The sequence below is a fragment of the Ranitomeya imitator genome, chromosome 3, assembly GCF_032444005.1.
Source record: "Ranitomeya imitator isolate aRanImi1 chromosome 3, aRanImi1.pri, whole genome shotgun sequence".
Classification (NCBI taxonomy): Eukaryota; Metazoa; Chordata; class Amphibia; order Anura; family Dendrobatidae; genus Ranitomeya; species Ranitomeya imitator.
Window position 1 is genome coordinate 768724637 of NC_091284.1, and position 21726 is coordinate 768746362.

At 44.2% G+C, this 21726-nt stretch overlaps 1 protein-coding gene across 3 annotated transcripts in view; it reads left to right on the forward strand.

Moving 5' to 3' along the window:
* ATP8A2 (ATPase phospholipid transporting 8A2) overlaps window positions 1–21726 on the forward strand; it is a 1056467-nt gene that overhangs the window by 300172 nt on the left and 734569 nt on the right. For all 3 annotated transcript variants that reach the window (XM_069759054.1, XM_069759055.1, XM_069759056.1), the window contains 3 exons: window positions 2799–2876; window positions 5829–5917; window positions 8591–8635. In XM_069759054.1, the coding sequence (XP_069615155.1) occupies window positions 2799–2876; window positions 5829–5917; window positions 8591–8635 (212 nt within the window). The remainder of the gene's footprint in view (window positions 1–2798; window positions 2877–5828; window positions 5918–8590; window positions 8636–21726) is intronic.

A 21726-nucleotide genomic window follows, 5' to 3' on the forward strand; every position in this document is an offset into this window, starting at 1 on the left:
AAAAACCACATTTACATCCAGGTACCTGATAGATGACGTTGTTTGTGGAGTCGCCTCTTTCTTTTCATCTTCACCTTGTCCAGATGCCATGATGACTCTTCTCATCCACCGGCAGAGCTCGTTTCTGCAGACTTCCATCTTCTCCTGTCTTCTGCAGCACATCCCGACACAACACCCTTAAAGAGAGCAGTGTTATTATAATGCTCCGGAATAACAATATCTGCCCTAGGCTGAGCCCCTGAGTAAATAATTGCCCCTCACTTTATTCCTAGCACATAATATGACCCTCACTGTCCCTCTTATGGTACATGCCATCCACACTACCCTCTCTCTCTTTTCCATACTTCACACTGCCTTCTCATACGGTGTCCCTCATAGAGAGCCCAGTCTCTCTACTGTGCCCCTTCATTACACTCCTCCTACTTGGCATACTGTCTCCTCCTGGCTGTTACCCTCACACTACTCAGTATCTATTATGTGTCCACTCACACTTTCATCCCCCCATACTGTCTGCACACATTTCTAATAACCTCCTCCTGTACATCCCCCCCTGCTAACATACCCCTTTGCTCTCTCCATATTTCCTCCTCACACATTCCCCCCTCACACATTCCCCCGACTCCCCATACTGTCCTCACACATCCCATCACCGTTGCTCCCAGTACTGTCAGCACACATTTTTCCCCTCGCTACTGTGTCCACCCCCATCTCCCCACTCACCCCCACAGAATATATCCACTGCCCTTCCGATAGAATAAATCCATCCCCTTCCACAGAATAAATGCACCCTGCCCCACACATGCTAAATAAATTCCAGCCCCCCCCCACACACTGAATAAATCCCCCCCACACACTGAATAAATCCCCCCCACACACTGAATAAATCCCCCCCACACACTGAATAAATCCCCCCCACACACTGAATAAATCCCCCCACACTTAATAAATCCCCCCACACACTGTATAAATCCCCCCCACACACTGAATAAATCCCCCCCACACACTGAATAAATCCCCCCCACACACTGAATAAATCCCCCACACACTGAATAAATCCCCCCACACACTGAATAAATCCCCCCACACACTGAATAAATCCCCCCCACACACTGAATAAATCCCCCCCACACACTGAATAAATCCCCCCACACACTTAATAAATCCCCCCCACACACTGAATAAATCCCCCCCACACACTGAATTAATCCCCCCACTCACTGAATAAATCCCCCCCACACACTGAATAAATCCCCCCCTACAGAATAAATCCCCCCCACACACTGAATAAATCCCCCCCACACACTGAATAAATCCCCCCCCACACACTGAATAAATCCCCCCACACACTGAATAAATCCCCCACACACACTGAATAAATCCCCCCCACACTTAATAAATCCCCCCACACACTGAATAAATCCCCCCCACACACTGAATAAATCCCCCCACACACTTAATAAATCCCCCCCACACACTTAATAAATCCCCCCACATACTCCCCATAAACCCACCCCACGCTGAATCTTCGGTGTCTTCAGCTCCACAGCACAGGAGCACTTACCACCAAGTCTCTTCTTTCTCCTGCGCGCCGGATAGTGACGTCAGCAGCGTGATCACATGACTTGATAACGCTGCTGGCGTCGCTCTGACCCAGCGGTCAGAGCCTCAATTGTACTCGCAGCTGGTAGATGTCTGCGAGTACAATTGATCTCCGGGAGCCGGCGCGCTGCAGCTTCTCTGTGCCGGCTGTCAGCTTGACAGTCGGCACAGAGAACAGCTGACTCCCGTTCCCCGCGGCACACCCGACCATGTGTCGCTGCACACTAGTGTGCCGCGGCACACTGGTTGAAAAACACTGCTCTAAACCATGTCCACAGGTAAACATAATTTACAATAATAATTCACAAGCATGTAACAGGTCGCGACGGGCACGTTTCCACCAATTCTAATTATTGGCCAACCTGTGGGGGAACGTTTACCCCCTTATATTATTGCCTTTTCTAGATTTATTTGACATAATAATCATTGGATACTATGTTCTATATAATGCGGATTTTTGTCATGTCCAGTAGCATGTTTATTTCCAATTAACTTCTGATTTTAAACATATCTAATTTAATAAAATTAATTTTAAAGGGTATATACTCCTCTGGTTATTTATTTAACTGTTTTTGTATATGATACTTATTTATGAGTTCAATTACCCATAAATTTCATTGGGTTTTTTATCGTTTTTGGTGTGTTTTTTTGGTGCATTTTTTTCCCTATAGGCTGAAAAATACACATAATAAATGAAGTTCCAATTTTAAATCTGAATCCGTGAATGTGGACTAGGAAAATGCATTGAAAAAGCTATGTCAAATCTGTACAAAAAATATATAACAAAAAGGAGAAAGTGCATGAAAAGAAACAAGAAAAACCCAATAAGAACAGATCATAACAACGTATTTTGATGCTGACACTATGAAAAAATGCAGCTTGAAAAAAACCATAATGTTTGCACTTGGGTGATAGGTAGGATAGCTCAAATTTGCTTTCTTGAATATGAGATATTGTATTACCACTGATTTGCAGGGTGTGACCATAGTAAAGCGCTGCGGAATATGTTGGCGCTATATAAATAAAATTATTATTATTATCATATACTACAGGCACAGGGTGCACGACCCTGAATGTGGTATGCAACACTAGGATTTATGTGCTTAGACTAAAACTAATTCTCCTAAGCAAAATACAGTCATGGATGTCAGGGGTAATCCCAGCATGAATTATTAATGTGGATTTCCTCTTTGTTCCAGGATAGAGATATGTATTATGCAGAGACAGACACCCCCGCAATGGCCAGAACATCCAACCTGAATGAGGAGCTGGGACAGGTGGGGAGATCCATGTGGCTTCTTTCTCTCTCATGTATAGTCATGGCCAAAAGTATTGAGACTGTCACAAATTTGCGTTCTCACAGAGTTTGTTGCTTCGCTGTTTTTAGGTCTCTTAGTTGGATGTTTCTATGGTCACTGAAGTAAAATTATCAGCATTTCATAAGTTTTTAAACATTTATACACAAATACATCAAGTTTATGTAAAGTCCCAATATTTACAGCGTTGTCCTTTATTTTTAAAGACCTCTGCCCTTCACCCTGGCAGCTGAATATCAATTTCTGGGCCAAACCCTTACTGATGACCTCCTATTCTTGCCTAATCATGGCTTGGAGTTTTTCACAATTTTTGTTTGTCTACCCTCTTCTTGAGGATCGACCACAGGTTCTCAATGGGATTGAGATCTGGAGTTTCTTGGTCGTGGACCCAAAATTTTAATGTTTTTTTCCCGAGCCACTGAGTTATCAGTTTTACCTTGTGACATGGTCTTGATCATGCTGGAAAAATCATTGTTCATCATCAAACTGCTCCTGGATCGTTGGGACAAGTTGTTCTTCGACGATACTTACCGTATATACTTGAGTATAAGACGACCCGAGTATAAGCCAACCCCCCTAACTTTGCCACAAAAAAACTGGGAAAACTTAATGACTCGAGTATAAGCCTAGGGTGGAAAATGCAGCAGCTACCGGTAAATTTCAAAAATAAAAATAGATACCAATAAAAGTAAAATTAATTGAGATATCAATAGGTTAAGTGTTTTTAAATATCCAAATTGAATCAGGAGCCCCATATAATGCTCCATAAAGTTCATGATAGCCCCATAAGATGCTCCATATTAAAATATGCCCCATATAATGCTGCACAAAGGTTAATAATGGCCCCATAAGATGCTCCATAGAAACATTTGCTCTATACAGTGCTGCATAAAGGTTAATAAGGGCCCAAAAGATGCTCCATAGAGACATTCACCCCATACAATGCTGCACAAATGTTGATTATGACCGCACAAGATGCTCCATATAGACATTTGCCCCATATAATGCTGCACAAATGCTGATTATGGCCCCATAAGATGCCCCATAGAGATATTTGCCCCATATGCTGTTGCTGTGATAAAAAAAAAAAATGACATACTCACCTCTCGTCGCTCAGGCTCCCGGCACTTGCAATATTCACCTGTCCTCGTTCCTCCGCAGGGCGCCGCTGTGTATTCCGCATCCTCTGCACTGACGTTCAGGCAGAGGGCATGCACTAACCATGTCATCGCGCCCTCTGACCTGAGCATCACAGCAGAGGATGCGGAAGACGGAGTCTGGCAGTGGAACGAGGACAGGTGAATATCGCCCAATGCTGCTCACCCTCCCCATTATACTCACCTGCTCCCGGCGCGGTCCCTGGCAGCTTCCCTGATGGTCTCCGTCGCCGGCAGCTTCTTCCAGCGTTGAGTGGTCACTGGTACCGTTCATTACAGTAATGATTATGCGGCTCCACCACTATGGGAGTGGAGTCGCGTCCATATTCATTACTGTAATGAGCGGTACCACGTGACCGCTCAATGCTGGATGAAGCTGTCAGCGCCCGGAGACCATCGGAGATGCAGGAACCACGCCGGGAGCAGGTGAGTATTTCACAGCCGATGCTCCCCCTCCCCCGCCGACCCCCCTGGGACAATGACTCGAGTATATGCAGAGATGGGCACTTTCAGCCTAAAAAATGGGCTGAAAATCTCGGCTTATACTCGAGTATATACGGTAGATCCCATTCTTTTTTCATGGCAGTGTTCTCAGGCAAAACTGTGAGTGAGCCCCTCCATGGATGAATTGCCCCCACACATGGGTGGTCTCAGGATGTTTTACTGTTGGCATGACAGGTCTCGTAGTAGCACTCAACTTTTCTTCTCCGGACAATCATTCTTCTAGATGTCTCAAACAGTCTGATGGAACTTTATCAGAGAAAATAATTTTATCCCAGTCCTCACAATCCCTGTACTTACTGCAGTTATTTTCTCTGATGTTCTACCGTGTACATGAGACCTTAGGTTTACACATTTACGTTTTACTGTCTCCGGGTCTCCTGACCCAAACTCAATCCACTCATATATGCTTATTAAATTCGGGTTCAGAACCGGCCTAACACATCCGTTCAGATTTCTGTGTTTCATCCGTCTGCTGGATCCAATTTTTATCCATTTTTGTACGATTTTACAAGTATGCAAAAAAAGATTCCAAGCTTCTCCTACCCATTAGACAGTAAGGAACGCACAGCTCTTGGATACACACTGATACCACCTGTGTGCTCTCCTTCTCTTTCTTGGACACATTGACTTCAATGGGTAATGTTAATTCCTGACAAAAATGAATGTCTCCGTTTTTGTTTTTTTGTATTTGGACACTCGGTCTGCAAAAAACAGACATGTGAGCAGCCCCATAGACTATAATGGCTACATATTCTATCCGTGAAAAAACACAGACCATGTACGTGAAAAACATATGTCTGAATAAGGCCTTGGGTTTGAGCAAATCTTCAGGACTCGAACACTCAAATTTCACAATTGTTCCCTACAGTCCTTTCAAATTCCCTTTGAAAATAACAATTAAAAATACTGCCATCATCTGGCAGCAAAAGAAAATTGCAGCTTTAAGAAAAATATCCCAACTGGTATACAGATATTTCCGCCTTATTATTTCTCATCAATGGCCGTCTGTTTATACTGAATAGTTTGTTAGGAGTTACCAGAGAGCATAATTTTAGGGATGTAATAGGATGAATGCATTCAGAAAGTCCTCCACTGAATGACAAGAAAGTAATAAACTTATATTCACCAAATATGTATCCAAAACTGAAAGTTACACCCAAATATTTACAGCAATGTCTCCAGCGTAAATACAAACCCCCGATCTTCATTAGTTTTGACAGTATTTGATTTCTATTTCTTTGTGCATTTTTAGGTTAAATACTTGTTCTCAGACAAAACTGGAACGTTAACGTGCAATGTAATGCACTTCAAGAAATGCAGCATCGGTGGCATCACATATGGGTAAGTATGTCGCCGTCCGACTTAATAAATATGGTCCTTCTATGGTAGAACGCCGGGAACAACAAGGTGACGTGTAGAACAGATTAGATTGTGTATCTCATCTTCCTTTTCTGGACCTTCATTTTTTCTTACTGGTTTCTTTTATCAATGTTTGTTGCTATTTTAAAATATTTTTAAATAAATTATATTTCTTTGAATTAATTGTGAGAAGAGTTTAAGGGGAAGGATGTGTTTTTCACTATTTTTTATTGTTACAATTTATCCAAAAAGAAGTGCATTTTCAAGAGGTTTTTATGACAAAATCCATCATTTTATGTATACAGCTCCTAGGCAGAATAATGCGTCTTCCTGGTAGCAGACAACAAACAATGCCTGTGTAGTCTGATCCTACAGTCATCCAAAATGTATGCTGGTAAGAGAAAGGAGTGTGATCTCAGCATCAGACGACACAGGTTTGTGTGTAATCTGTTACCATAGGTCATCAATGGATTAGAATACGCTAAATAATGAGATTATATTACGGGTTTTATTACGGTTTATAGTATATAAAGTTAGTGGCTGACGATATAGAGTAATGGAATAAAAAAAAAGTCCTATTTAAGTGGTGGCACTTCATTCAACATGAAACAAATCCCATATATAAGATAAATATGAGGGTACAAGAAGAGATACAAAAAATGTAATAAAATAATAGTTTTTATTTAAATCATCTTAAAACCATAATATAAAAGACAAAAGCAGAAATACGCTAAAGGGGATGCCTAGCAAAATGAGGGAAAAGCAGTAAAATGAGGGATAAAGATCAAAGATAACAGTGCAGTGACTCCCTTAAAATAGCAAACCACAATTTTTTAATTGATCCATTCAAAAGACCTATTTTAAAGTGGAAAGCATACGGGCAACTCTAATAATCATGAGGCAAGAAGATGAATACAGTTATATGCCTTCTAACAGCATGAACAAGATGGATCAGAAAATAAATGCTTACATAAGTACCGTAATGCTATGTTATCAGCCAAGTACAAAGCTTGTCAAAGGTAACTATTTAAATAGTTATTACCCACCCCTGGAAGAAGATGGTGGCGACACGCGCGTCGAGGTGAGGGGATGCCTGAGCCAATCTCCTGTGGCAAATTCTTAGTATACAAGTAATAATTATTTAACCTTTTGAGTGGATTAATTAATACATTGTGGTTTGATATTTTACCGCTTTTCCCTCGTTTTGCTCCCCTATGTGATATTTCTGCTTTTGTCTATAATATTGTGGTTTTAAAATGATTTAATTAAAAACTATTGTTTTATTACATTTTTTGTATCTCTTGTAGCCCCATAATTATCTTATATAGGGGATTTGTTGTTTGATATAATAGAGGAGCAGCTCTATACTATGACAAATAAAGGGGATTCCTGAGCAGAGGTCTCTGTTAAAAGTACACCCTATTAATCCCTTTAAGGGAGATATTTATAAATGTATATACATATATATATAGCATTGATAAAACCTGACTGATTTGAGCTAATAAAAACTATTTACAGTGTGTGTGCCCTCATAAACACACTGGGGCGGATTTACTAAAACAGTCCAATTTTTCATTTGTAGATAGTGCAGATGTAGACTGGACAGTCTTATAACGCATCACCTTTGTCACAGCGCCCCATACAGTTTGATAAATTTGGTTTCTTTAAACTTTCTAGACTAATATTACACCACCTATTAGTTGGCTTAGTTTGTGCCAGAAATTTGTGCCAAGATTGACGCCTGTTGTCCTATCTTGAAGGGAATCTGTCAGCGGGTTTGTGTCATGGAATCTGAGAGCAGCCTGATGTAGGGACAGAGACACTGATCCCAGTGATGTATCACTTACTAGGCTGCTTGATTCGGTTTTCAATCCCTATTTTCTCTGCTGTAGATGTAGCAGTTCTCTAAATGCTGAGCTCTGTATAACCCCGCACACACCATTGATTGGCTTCCTGTTTACACTGTACATTGTCAGAAAGCTGTTAATCAGTGATGGGGGCGGGGTTACACAGATTAGCTGGACTGCCTTGCACCTGACACCTAGTCCTGTAGTGATAATCTCCTTCTGATAAAACACTGATTGTTTTGAAACTACAGCACACAGCCTAATAAGTGACACATCCCAAGAATCAGCGTTTCTGCCCCTACATCATGCTGCTTCAGATTAAATGGCAAAAAATTCTGACAGATTCCCTTTAACTCTTATCAATTTATACAATGCTAAGTTTATTTTTTCTACCCTTGTGTCTAAAATGTATAACAAATGTGATGCAAGGCACGTAAGACCGCTTATTTTATATAAATTGCTTTAGAATTCTGGCACATGCAGCATAATAAATATTCCACAGTGTTTTGCAGAACAAAATAGCTCAGAGTTTAATAAATATGGCGTCCGGCCTTTTAATGCAATTGCACATGAAATCTGGATTTATTGCATTGCTAAATATGTCGAGAAGAAATTGGAACTTTTGGTGCTATTTCTGCAGCTGCCGATTCCAAATGATGACTTCCATTACTCTGCCATTTCTGTTTTTATGGATTATTATCGGGAAATCAGATTTTGGATTACAATGATTAGAAAGTTATTTTAAAACGTGCATGAAACATTTCCCCGTGTATTTTACCCTTTTTTCTTATTTCCACATACCTGGAAGCCACTTTCCAGAATTTGAGAGAGAGCGCTCCTCTGAAGATTTCAGGTAATTTTGCCAATTTTTTAAGGTTTTATTTGCTAATGCACAGACTCTGTATCTATTGTGTGTGTATATACTTATCAAGTCATGCTTCATTATTTAATTATCTGCCATTTAATTAAAGGAAATCTCCACCTTATAATTTTTATATTAATTAATAGATCCTTTTTTCCCTAATACTAAGCTCCAATTCACTTACATAGGAATAGAACATGCTGTATACCTGCTGCCACCACTAGGGGGAGCTTGGGAAGTTACTGCAGACTGCATTATTGTTGAATACAATGTATTTACAGTACATAGTGAGCTCCCTCTAGTGGTGACTACAGGCAGACAGCAAATTATTTTTTTTTTTAAAGGAACCTGTTATTAGAGTTCCTTGTTCTAAACTGTGACTACTAATTTATTGTCCTCATTTCATCCCTGCAGCCTGACATAATTGCATAATGTGATCATACACTTGACCTGTGCTCACATCTATCAGAGGCAACAGGCCTAGATTGTCAGATTCGAGGGGTATTGGCCCCTGCCCATCTGACTTTTTGGTACTGACTTGCATATGCCACATTGGGCAAAGGTGGTGAAATAAAGACAGTGAGAATACTCTTTAATCTAATCACAGCAGTTTAGAACAAGGAAATTGTCTATGGATATTGTCCAGCACGGAAAGTTATAAAACTTTGCAAATCGATTTATTTGGGGATTTTTCTTTATTCCTGTAAAAAAAATGCATGTGAGCGGCTTTGAATCCCTGCTTTCCCCCCATCTATTTGCCTGCCTTGTTATCAGAACATAGCCATTTGGAGTACAGATGATGGCAGTGATGAGCTCAGCACCTGGGTCATGAATTCTGGGGATATGCTGCTGCAGGAGATTGTTCTGATGAGCACAACGCTCAGAGGAGGAGCCAGGCGCTGACCCATCACTGCCATCAGCTGTGCTCCAAATGCTCTGATATCCATGTAGCAGGAGGTATTGAAATAGACTGGGGAGAAGCAGAGGTCTGGAAACCACTTACCGTATATACTTGTATACAAATCTTCAAATACAGTCGTTTGCAAAGTTTTATAACTTTGTACAAAGTTATAAAAAAAGGAAAAAGAAAAGTATTGTTACCCTTTATATTTACATCTAAAGTAAACCTCCGATCACTATAAAAATCTAGCAAAAAACTAATCCTAATCATAACAGAAATTTTAACCTGGTAATAAAAAGTTTGGTTTTTTTGTTTTTTTTTTGAGGGGGGGGGGTCATTTAGTTGATGGTTCTGGAATGCAAACAGTCACCTTCAAACTTCAGGAAAATTACAACACTTAGTATGGCAGGCGGCAGTTGTTGTTTTTTTCCCGACAGCTGAAGAACCACAAGTTGCAGAACCAGAGTTCTATAATTTCATCCAGCACAGACATTAGTCCTTTGAAGACTTTTGAGGCAATTTGTGATCTTTTGTTAGAAGCCATGTGTATGAGTCAGAATTTCATCATTCCTTGTGTTCGACAACCCTGTTTCTTCCATTTCCAACGAGCCACTTTGCTAAATACCCGCAGCCCTGACTTTTTTGATATGTTTGTATAACAAACCCGCTTTCATCTTTCTATTTATTCTTCGCACACAATTATTTTACTCCTTAATCCCAGGCCAGACGAGGCCGAGAGCGTGTAACACAGGGGCGTCTTACAGGCCTCCTGGCACGGGACGCTCTACACATGCCTTCCCCCTGTTTATGCCAAATACAAGAACATGCTTTGAAAAGAAATGAGCGGAACGTAATCTCCTTTAACATTTTTATTTCATTTTTTACCTTTTTTTTTTTCCGCTTGGTAAATACATTTATATCCCAGCACCGGCTTGTTATCTTTGCTCTACATGAACAAAAATTTATTGTAGAGAAAAATTGGGACAATTCTCATCAATGTTTCCGCTCCTTCCTTATGTAATCGTGAAACGCGTTAGGCCCAATCATTAATATTGCACACAGAGCCGTTCCTGGCGTAGTCTCTCTGTTCTGAACATTGGCCACACTGTCATTAGTGGTCAGCGGGGCCATATTTAGCAAAATTTGGCTGAAAATCTTCCATTTAGGCCGTGCCAAGGTCTCTTCTTTCAAAGCTGAATAGTTTATACTGTGTAGTATTTCTTCGCAGTCTCTTAATCCACTCGAGACTTCACAGAGCCGCACGTTTGACTTCCTCTCTCCTCATCGACATATGTATACGGTCTTCTCCATGAATACATGACCATATGCCTTTATGTGTATATAAGGGAGAAAAGCCATCATGGAGAGACCCCAATGGCGTCCACTGATTAGGTGTTTTTCTTCTTTTGCGTCTATATAAAGGATCTCGTAGAGTAATTATTCTCAGGTGATTTAATGCTTTGGCCGAACGCTCAGACATTTATATCCTCGTTACTCTTAGGAGCCATTTCCAAATTCAGGGTAGATTCACTTACGAAGCCCCCCGGATACTGTACATTAAAGAACAAGCTTACATGTAATTATTGACATTTCCTCTAACTCTTGGACTGAAATGACCATGTGTTTTTCTTTTTCTTTGAAATATAGAGAATTACACACCCCTTTTCAATATGGAGGGATTTCTAGAAGAATGCAGTAAGATGCAACAGGCAGGAAGTCAGCCTGCGAGACGGGTTTTATCTATGAGAATTAGTAGAAGTAATTAAAGGGGCTCTACATTTTTAATATTGTGGTGTCCTAGGGGCAGGAACTGGTGCAATTTTCCTAAATATAGTTAGGTCCTGAAATATTTGGACACTGACACAAGTTTTGGCATTTTAGCTTTTTACCAAAACAACTTCAATATACATTTATATAATCAATGTGAGCTTTAAGTGCAGACTCTCAGCTTTAATTTGAGGGTATTTACATCTTTATTGGAGTAAGAGTTAGGAATTACAGTTTCTCTTCTTCAAGGAACCAAAAGTAATGGGACAATTATGTAAAAAGCTATTTAATGGACTGCATGAGCCTTGTTAGTCCATCATCATCATTAAGCAGGTAAAAGATCTGAAGCTGATTTCGGGGGGTGGCATTTGGATTTAGAAGATGTTGCTGTGAACCCACAACATGCGGTCAAAGGAGCTCTCAATGGAAGAGAAAGAGATCATCAATAGGCTGAAAAAAAGAAATCTATCAGAGAGATAGCAGAAATGTTAGAACTGGCAACATCAACAGTTTTGTACATTCTGCAAGAAAAAAAAAGAGCTTGGGAACTCAAAAAGGCTTGGACGTCCACAGAAGACAACGGAGGTGGATGATCACAGAATCCTTTCTATGGTGAAAAAAAACCTTAACATCCTCCCAAGTGAAACACACTTTCCAGGAAGCGGATGTTTCAGTATATAGGTCTACCATAAAGTGCGCAAATACAGAGGGTTCACCACAAGGTGCAAAGCATTAATCAGCCTTAGAAATAGAAAGTCCTCCAAAGAAAAGCAGATAGCACTCACCAGTCTTTTGTAGAAATTCCGCTCTTTATTTGTAGTAAAAAAGCATGTTGGCCGGGGGAGTGAGGACGGGAGTGGGCGGAAGCTTGACGACGGCCTTTTCGCACCTGCTAGTGCTTCCACGGGTCAATTAGAAATAGAAAGGTCAGATTTGACTTTGCTAAAAAACATTTAAAGAAATTAGCCCAATTCTGGAAAAGCATTCTGTGGACATTCTGAGTATACTAACATCAACCTGTAGTACTACTACAATGATGGGAAGAAGAAAGTATGGAGAAGGCTTGGAATGGCCCATGCAACAAAGCACACCGCATCTCTGGAAAACATGGTGGAGGCAGTGTGACGGGATGGGCATGCATGGCTTCCAGTGGGTCACTAGTGTTTATTGAGGATGTGACTGAAGACAGAAGCAGCAGGATAAATTCTGAAGTATACAGAGCAATAATTTCAGCTCAGTTGACTGTTGAAAGTTGACTGGACGGCACTTCACAGTACGGGTGGACAATGACCCAAAGGATACCGTGAAAGTAACCCTGGCGTTTAAGGCAAAAAAAATGGAATATTCTGCAAGGGCTGAGTCAATCACCAGATCTCAACCATATCGAGCAGCATTTCTCATGCTTAAGACAAAACGTAACGCAGAAAAACCCACAAACAAGTAACAACTAAAATCAGCTGCAGTAAAAGTCTGGCAAAGCATCAAAAAAGAGGAAACCCAGCGTTTGGTGATGTCCATTGCTTCCAGATTTCAGGCAATCATTGCCTGTAAAGAATTCTCTACAAAGTATTATCCAAGAACATTTTATTTATAGGAAAGTTAATTTGTTCAATTATTTTTGAGCCCCTGAAATCCAGAAGCTTTCTAGAAAAATGGTTGCAATTCCTAAACGTTTCACTGGATATTTGTTCAACCCCTTTAATTAAACCTGAAAGTCTACACTTCAGTTGTATCTCTAGTGGCCTGCAGACCCCAAATCACGAAGGTTCGGTCACTGTCCAAATATTTCTGGACCTAACTGTATACACTTCGTATTGATTCTGCCTCTGCGATCATGGGGCTTGCTGGGTCAGGTATCAGCAGAGGAGCATGTACTGGACTGACACTAAATGTTATCCTAGGTACGACACCTTTTCTAAAGCATGAGTGCTTCGGCTCATAAGAGAATACCTCTAAATGTGGCACAGAACAGGTAGGTTGCCTGCACCTACTGGGACCAGTCTCCTATAGAATTTTCTGCCAAGATTGGTTTTGCATGTGTTGGGAAAAAATGGATTGGGCATGATGAATTTCAATATGTCCAACCATTTATTCTCAAAATAGATACAAAGAGATGACTGGCAGTGGCTTGTTTCCTTGAAAACACGTGCAAGGTGTTGTCCTAGAGGGGTGGTGATCTGATACAGCTACCTTACTGCTCCCTGCACCCACGAGCCCTATCATTGGCAAATAATTAGACATCCAATGCATAAAATCACATACAAATGTATTCCTATCTGGCTGCAGGACATCATTTTATTAAAGTGTATGGCCCCTTTAAGAAGAAGAAAGAGTTCTAAAAAAGAGTGCATCTGAAAAAAGAAGTGTGCTTTATTTCAACCAATCAGATTACAAATCTAATTTTTAAAAAAAATTTTTTGCGAAGGTTGAAAAATGAGAGCAATGCACTAGTTTTTATAAATCTTTCCCGATGTGTGCCCATTATTGGACGTGTATAGATTGTGCTTGTTAGGTTGTATAGTTCTGTATTTCTTGTATTTGTTATTAAACTGTTGAAACGTTAGAAGAAAGAATTCTGTGTTCTGAAGACCAATTCTGTGCTGTTGTAAGGCAGAACATACCTGGAGCAGCGTGCCAGTGCAATGTGCCAGTGCAATGATCATACAGTCACTTTTTTCAGATTTTAATTTGGAATTTTTGATATTTGGCGATATTCACCTTTGTAATGAATTTCATTTTATTCCTGTAATCTATCTGTGATGCAAACAAAACAACTTTGCAGATAGTCTTACCAATTTGTGCCTATAGTTTCTATGCAGATTGATGTTTCCGTGGTTACAGACTACAAACAAACCTTGTGTAGTCTGATCCTGCTGTTCTCTCTGTCATACTTTTTTCATACTAAAAAAATTAGCAAGATGTAGAGGACAAATGTAAGGCAGTGTTTGTTAGGAGTCGAGTTTCCTCTGCTGCACAGGGGGAATCTCGATCCGTGTCTGCTGCGGTCTCCCATTCTGCTTCGGCCGCAGTGGGCTCTGCTCAGCGGAGGCGTCGCTCCCAGCGTCTTGCTGGGACTGATTCTGTGCAAGGGGTTACTGCTGCCTTTTCTGGCTCTCCTGTTGTACCCTGCACTGATCTGCGGCGAGCGAGCTTCTCTGGGACTAAGTCCTTATTTGCACACACTGAGCATGCCCAGGGCAAGATCTCCCGTTGGAGATCGAGGGTCACATGCTCAGGTACTGCAGCACATCCCATTGGTCCTCCTGGCAGGCCCTGAAAGGGCAAAACTTCTGTAGCAGCTTCCTGTGCTGCAACTATATAAACTGCGCATGACCGCACGGCCATGCGCTAGTATTGTCTTGATATTATGTGTGTGTGTAGATGGATGTATGTCGATGGATGAAAGCTCCTAAGTATCCCTCCCTAGAGTTGTTGACTGCTCGCGGATGATGGTAGCTATCTAGAGCCCGACTAGCCATCTGCACGTAACACACATCACAGCGTCCTGTTGCTGTGTCCGCCAGTACGGTGCCGTGCGCTTCCTCTGCGCTTTCCTTACCCAAGCCTGGGTGGTTAGTGGCGTCCGTCAGTGCGGCACCGCACACACTCTCGTGCCTATAGATTCTATTTTATAAGTTTCCTTACACACCCAGTTGCGGTGTTTTGCCAGCAAGTGTCTAATCGGACTTCAATCCTGTGTAGGGGTTGAGTTCGCTGACTTCTTGCTCGCGCTCTATGTGCGGTACTGCGCTCCTGTGACGCAACAGGATCGCTTCCTTCACGCAGGGTGAAGTTAACCCATGTGTGTATTCTTAGTACCGCCATATAGTCCGTCTTACTAGCAGCAGGGTCTTTTACCTGCACGGTGGACCTCGGACTACGAACGCACCTAGTTTCATATCATCTATACTTGGTGCGTTCCGCCGGTCCTTAACATAATACTAGCGCCAAGGTCTGGCTAGTAATGACGGACGATCAGCGTTTACAGCGGTACATCCAGCAGCTGGAGGGAAGGTTGGCGGCTCTTGAGCATTCAACCTCAGTTGTGGATGTTACTGCTGTCGCTGTTCAGGCTGCAAGTGTGGCTGCAGCTACCTTGTCCACTGCCGCCCCTGTACCGACGCTATCTCGCCTCCCGCTACCAGAGAAATTTTCTGGTGACAGTAAGTCCTGTAGGGGTTTCGTGAGTCAGTGCTCAATACATCTCGAGCTTCTGGCCTCTCGTTTCCCTACAGAGCGGGCTAAGGTGGGCTTTATCGTATCTTTACTGTCGGACAGGGCGTTGCAGTGGGCTACGCCGCTGTGGGAGCGTGGCGATCATGTGGTGCAGAGTGCTCCGTTATTCCTGAGCACTCTGAAACAGGTCTTTTTAGGACCTCGTGTCACCCATGATACGGCGCTCCAACTGTTGGCATTGACTCAGGGCTCGTCCTTGGTCAGCCATTTTGCTGTCCGCTTCCGCACTCTAGCATCTGAGCTGGAGTGGTCGGATAAACCTCTTATTCCTATATTTTGGAGGGGGCTGGCTGACCACGTTAAGGACGCCCTGGCCACTAGGGAGATTCCCGCCACACTGGAAGAATTAATAACAGTGTCTACTCGTATTGACCTCCGTTTTCACGAGCTGAGGTTAGAGCGAGCCCAGTGTAGGCAGAGGTTTCGGCTGGCTCCCACCTTCGCCAAACCTTTGGAATCTCCAGTCCAGGCTCCTGAGTCCCATGAACCTAAGGTAGTGTCTCGAGCGGGATCTAAGTCCCGGACCGCTCGTGCACTCCAGGTTTGCCATGTTTGCCAACAGTCAGGACATCTTGCCACCAGATGTCACCAGCGGTTGAGGAAACGTCAGCGTCTAGTGGTAGTAGGTGGAGGTGCACTAGACACGGCGACGTTTGCCTCCAAATTGTCCTTTAAGGGGACAATAACTTTTGGCTCATCCTCCCACTCGGTAGAGCTCTGTGTGGATTCTGGGGCGGAAGGCAATTTTATGTCTTCTGCCTTCGCCCAACGTCACGCAATACCCCTGGTTATGCTACCTCAACCAGTAACGGTACGAGTGGTGAATGGGTCGACACTCCCCGCACAGATAACACAACAGACCATCCCTTTTACTCTGTCCATGTCACCATCCCATCAGGAGATTATATCTCTGCTCATCATTCCCGAGGGGATTGATGAGGTCCTGTTGGGGATACCTTGGTTACGGTTCCACTCTCCTCACATCGAGTGGTCCTCAGGCAGAATTCTGGGATGGGGTGAATCATGTGGGGGTAGGTGTCACCGAGAGTGCGTTCAGGTTGCTACTACAGAGGTACCCGCAGATCTTTCCTCTCTCCCCAAGCAATACTGGTCTTATGCAGACGTGTTCTCCAAAAAGGCGGCGGAGACCCTTCCGCCCCATCGCCCTTATGACTGTCCTATCGATCTCTTGCCTGGTGCAGAGCCTCCCCGGGGTCGAGTTTATCCATTATCTCTCCCGGAGACGGAGGCCATGTCTCAGTACATTCAAGAGAATCTGGCAAGAGGGTTCATCAGGAAGTCAGTGTCACCTGCTGGGGCAGGGTTCTTCTTCGTGCAGAAGAAGAATTGGGAACTACGTCCATGCATAGACTACAGGGGTCTTAACGCTATCACCGTTAAGAACAAGTATCCTTTGCCCTTGATATCCGAGCTCTTCGATAGGCTTCGGGGAGCTAGAGTGTTTACTAAATTAGATCTGCGGGGTGCTTACAACCTGATTCGCATCCGTTAGGGGGACGAATGGAAAACGGCGTTTAACACCAGAGATGGGCACTATGAGTATCTGGTGATGCCCTTCGGGCTCTGTAATGCCCCAGCCGTTTTCCAAGACTTTGTCAACGACATCTTCCGGGATATGCTTTCCACCTCGGTTGTAGTCTATCTGGATGATATTCTCATCTTTTCTCCAGATATTGACTCCCACCGGAGAGATGTTGGCAGAGTCTTCGACCTCTAACGGGCAAATTCTCTCTATGCAAAGTTGGAGAAGTGTATGTTTGAGCAGGAGTCTTTACCATTCCTGGGCTATATCATCTCCGCCCAGGGATTGGCTATGGATCCTGCCAAACTACAGGCTGTGATGGACTGGCAAGAGCCCCATTCTCTTAAGGCGGTGCAGCGCTTTATGGGGTTCATTAATTATTACCGCCAGTTCATTCCCCACTTCTCAACTCTGGTAGCTCCCTTGGTGGCCCTCACCAAGAAGGGAGCGAATCCCAAATTGTGGTCGGAAGAGGTCTCCAAGGCCTTCACTTCTGTTAAGTCTCATTTTGCTAGCGCTCCCATCTTACATCGCCCCGATGTGGATAAGCCATTCCTAATGGAGGTGGATGTCTCATCCGTTGGTGCTGGAGCAGTCCTCTATTAAAAGGACGCTCAAGGTCGGAAGCATCCATGCTTCTTCTTCTCTAAGACCTTCACATCAGCGGAGAGAAATTACTCCATCGGGTATAGGGAGTTGCTAGCAATGAAGTTGGCCTTTTCAGAGTGGAGACATCTTCTGGAAGGTGCACGGTTTCCCTTCCAAGTTTTCACGGACCACAAAAATTTGGTGTATTTACACACAGCCCAGCGGCTGAATTCTCGTCAGGCCAGATGGTCCTTATTTTTCTCCCGGTTCCATTTTACTCTGCATTATCTCGCCGGGGAGAAGAATATTCGCGCCGACGCTCTCTCTCGCTCCCTTATGTCAACTGAGGAGGAGGAAGAGGAGCCTCGGCTTATTGTCCCTTCTGAGAGCCTGAGAACCGTCGCGCCGGTTTCGCTAGAGTCTGTGCCTCCAGGCAAGACTTTTGTGCCCATTAATTTGCGACCGGAGGTTCTCTCTTGGGCTCATTCGTCCAGGGTGGGTGGACACTTTGGGACAAAAAGGACATCTGAGCTACTGGCGAGGACGTACTGGTGGCCGCATATGGTCCGGGATGTCAGGGATTATATTCTGGCGTGTGTCTCCTGCGCCAAAAATAAATCTCCGCGTCAAACACCAGCTGGGTTGCTCTATCCCTTGCCGGTGGCAGATAGGCCCTGGGAGATGGTCGGGATGGACTTTGTCGTGGGCTTACCCAAGTCTCGCGGCTGTACCATCATTTGGGTCATCACCGATCATTTCTCAAAAATGGTGCATTTGGTGCCACTACCACGGTTACCTTCTGCACGGGCCTTGGCAGCGTTGTTCATTAAACACATCTTCCGCCTACATGGTATGCCTGACAAAATTGTCAGTGACCGGGGTCCCCAGTTTGTATCTCGGTTCTGGAGAGAGCTTTGTCGTCTTCTCAGTATTGAGTTGAATCTCTCTTCCGCTTATCATCCCGAGACGAATGGGTTGGTAGAGAGGGCCAACCAGACCTTGGTCACATACCTGCGACATTTTGTTTCAGCCAGGCAGGATGACTGGGCATCCTTGCTATCATGGGCAGAGTTTGCGCTGAACAACGCCGTAGCCGACTCCACTGGACAAACCCCATTCCTCCTCAACTATGGTCAGCATCCACGGGTACCTGTGCCTATGCCCGTGTCTTACGCAGACTCCAGGGTGGCAGACTGGGCTGTGGAGGCACGGGATATTTGGGACCGCACTCAGGATGCCATTCGGGCCTCTAAGGAGAGAATGAGGTCCTCCGCCGATGCTCATCGGCGCCCCGCTCCGACCTTTGCTCCTGGCGACTTGGTGTGGCTCTCTGCCCGTAACATCAGGCTGCGAGTTGAGTCCACTAAGTTTGCTCCTCGCTACTTTGGTCCCTTCAAGGTCCTCGAACAGGTTAATCCTGTGGTCTACCGTCTGGCCCTTCCTCCACGCCTTGGTATTACCGACACCTTTCATGTGTCCCTCCTTAAGCCCGTATACATGTCCCGGTTTTCTGAGTCATCTACAGATGATTTCAAGGTGAACGCTATCTTGGGGTGCAAGGTGGTACGTGGCAAAAAATTTTTTTGGGTGGACTGGAAAGGTTACGGTCCTGAGGATAGGTCCTGGGAGCCTGCTGAGCACATTCGGGCTCCGCAGCTTATTGCTGCCTTCGAGCGTAGCGAGGCCCAAGGGGGGGGGGGGGCCTAGGGGGGGGGTAATGTTAGGAGTCGAGTTTCCTCTGCTGCACAGGGGGAATTTCGATCCGTGTCTGCTGCGGTCTCCCATTCTGCTTCGGCCGCAGTGGGCTCTGCTCAGCGGAGGCGTCGCTCCCAGCGTCTCGCTGGGACTGATTCTGTGCAAGGGGTTACTGCTGCCTTTTCTGGCTCTCCTGTTGTACCCTGCACTGATCTGCGGCGAGCGGGCTTCTCTGGGACTAAGTCCTTATTTGCACACACTGAGCATGCCCAGGGCAAGATCTCCCGTTGGAGATCGAGGGTCACATGCTCAGGTACTGCAGCACATCCCATTGGTCCTCCTGGCAGGTCCTGAAAGGGCAAAACTTCTGTAGCAGCTTCCTGTGCTGCAACTATATAAACTGCGCATGACCGCACGGCCATGCGCTAGTATTGTCTTGATATTATGTGTGTGTGTGTAGATGGATGTATGTCGATGGATGAAAGCTCCTAAGTATCCCTCCCTAGAGTTGTTGACTGCTTGCGGATGATGGTAGCTATCTAGCGCCCGACTAGCCATCTGCACGTAACACACATCACAGCGTCCTGTTGCTGTGTCCGCCAGTACGGCGCCGTGCGCTTCCTCTGCGCTTTCCTTACCCAAGCCTGGGTGGTTAGTGGCGTCCGTCAGTGCGGCACCGCACACACTCTCGTGCCTATAGATTCTATTTTATAAGTTTCCTTACACACCCAGTTGCGGTGTTTTGCCAGCAAGTGTCTAATCGGACTTCAATCCTGTGTAGGGGTTGAGTTCGCTGACTTCTTGCTCGCGCTCTATGTGCGGTACTGCGCTCCTGTGACGCAACAGGATCGCTTCCTTCACGCAGGGTGAAGTTAACCCATGTGTGTATTCTTAGTACCGCCATATAGTCCGTCTTACTAGCAGCAGGGTCTTTTACCTGCACGGTGGACCTCGGACTGCGAACGCACCTAGTTTCATATCATCTATACTTGGTGCATTCCGCCGGTCCTTAACAGTGTTAGTGCAAGACTATACAGGGATTGCAACCATGAAAACACATTATTCTGCATAGAAACTGTAAACATAGATCAGTATATAGTTTGTTTTAAAGGGAATTTGTCACCCCATTTTTCGCCTATAATCTGCGGCCACCGCCATCAGGGGCTTATCTACAGCATTCTATAATGCTGTAGATAAGCCCCCTGATGTAACCTGAAAGATAAGAAAAACAGGTTAGATTTTGCTCACCCAGGAGCGGTCCCGGTGTGGTCCGGTCCGATGGGCGTCACGGTCCAGGTCCGGTGCCTCCCATCTTCATGCAATGACGTCCTCTTTCTTACTTCCTGTCGCGGCTCCTGCGCAGGCGTACTTTATCTGCCCTGTTGAGGGCAGCGCAAAGTACAGCAGTGTGCAGGCTCTGGGCCTCTCTGACCTTTCCAGGCGCCTGCACACTGCAGTACTTTTCTCTGCCCTTAACAGGGCAGACAAAGCACTCCTGCACCGGAGCCGCAACAGAAGCAAGGAAGAGGACGTCATCGTATGAAGATAGGAGGCGCCGGACACGGACCGCACCAGACCGCCCCTGGGTGAGTATAATCTAACTTGTCTTTCAGGTTACATCGGGGGCTTATCTACAGCATTCCAGAATGCTGTAGATGTGATGGAAATATATCATGTAGATCTCACTTGCATGTATACTCCTTTATAATCATATATACTCATATAAACGCAAATATATCTATATACTCAGCTCGTTTATAATCAGTTGCTCAACTTGACCACATGAGCTAGGCCAGATGGTTCCTTGGTACTTTCCAGACACCAAAAATAGGAACTTCGGCCAGATAACTTGAACTAATGTCTAGAATCCTGCTGAATAGCAAGATAAATGTGACAGCTACTTTTAAGAGTGCTAAATCAGCTTGTTGCTAAGTAGACCTTAGTCAGAATATGCCATGTACTCAGTCAAAATATATCATGTACTCAGTCAACCAATGAGATAACAGCTAAATTGTATGTTAATTAACTAACCACCCCTAACCACCTCCTTTCTATATGCAATTATAAAACCATGTATGTACAATAAATTGTCAGTATTGGTGGAATGCTATTGTCACAATGGTTTGCAGTCTCATTCTTGAGCGCTCAAAATACTTAGTCTAATTGGGAACGGCCGCAGCACACACAGGGATAGATTTATCCAAACCAAATTTCTATAACATAGATAAGCCCCTGCTGGTAGTGGCCACAGCTTATAGGCGAAAAAATAGGTGACAGATTCCCTTTAAAGAGGAGGTATCACCAGGTCAAAAGTGACTCTTTTTGCTCTTGTTTTATTTCCGATACTTTCCT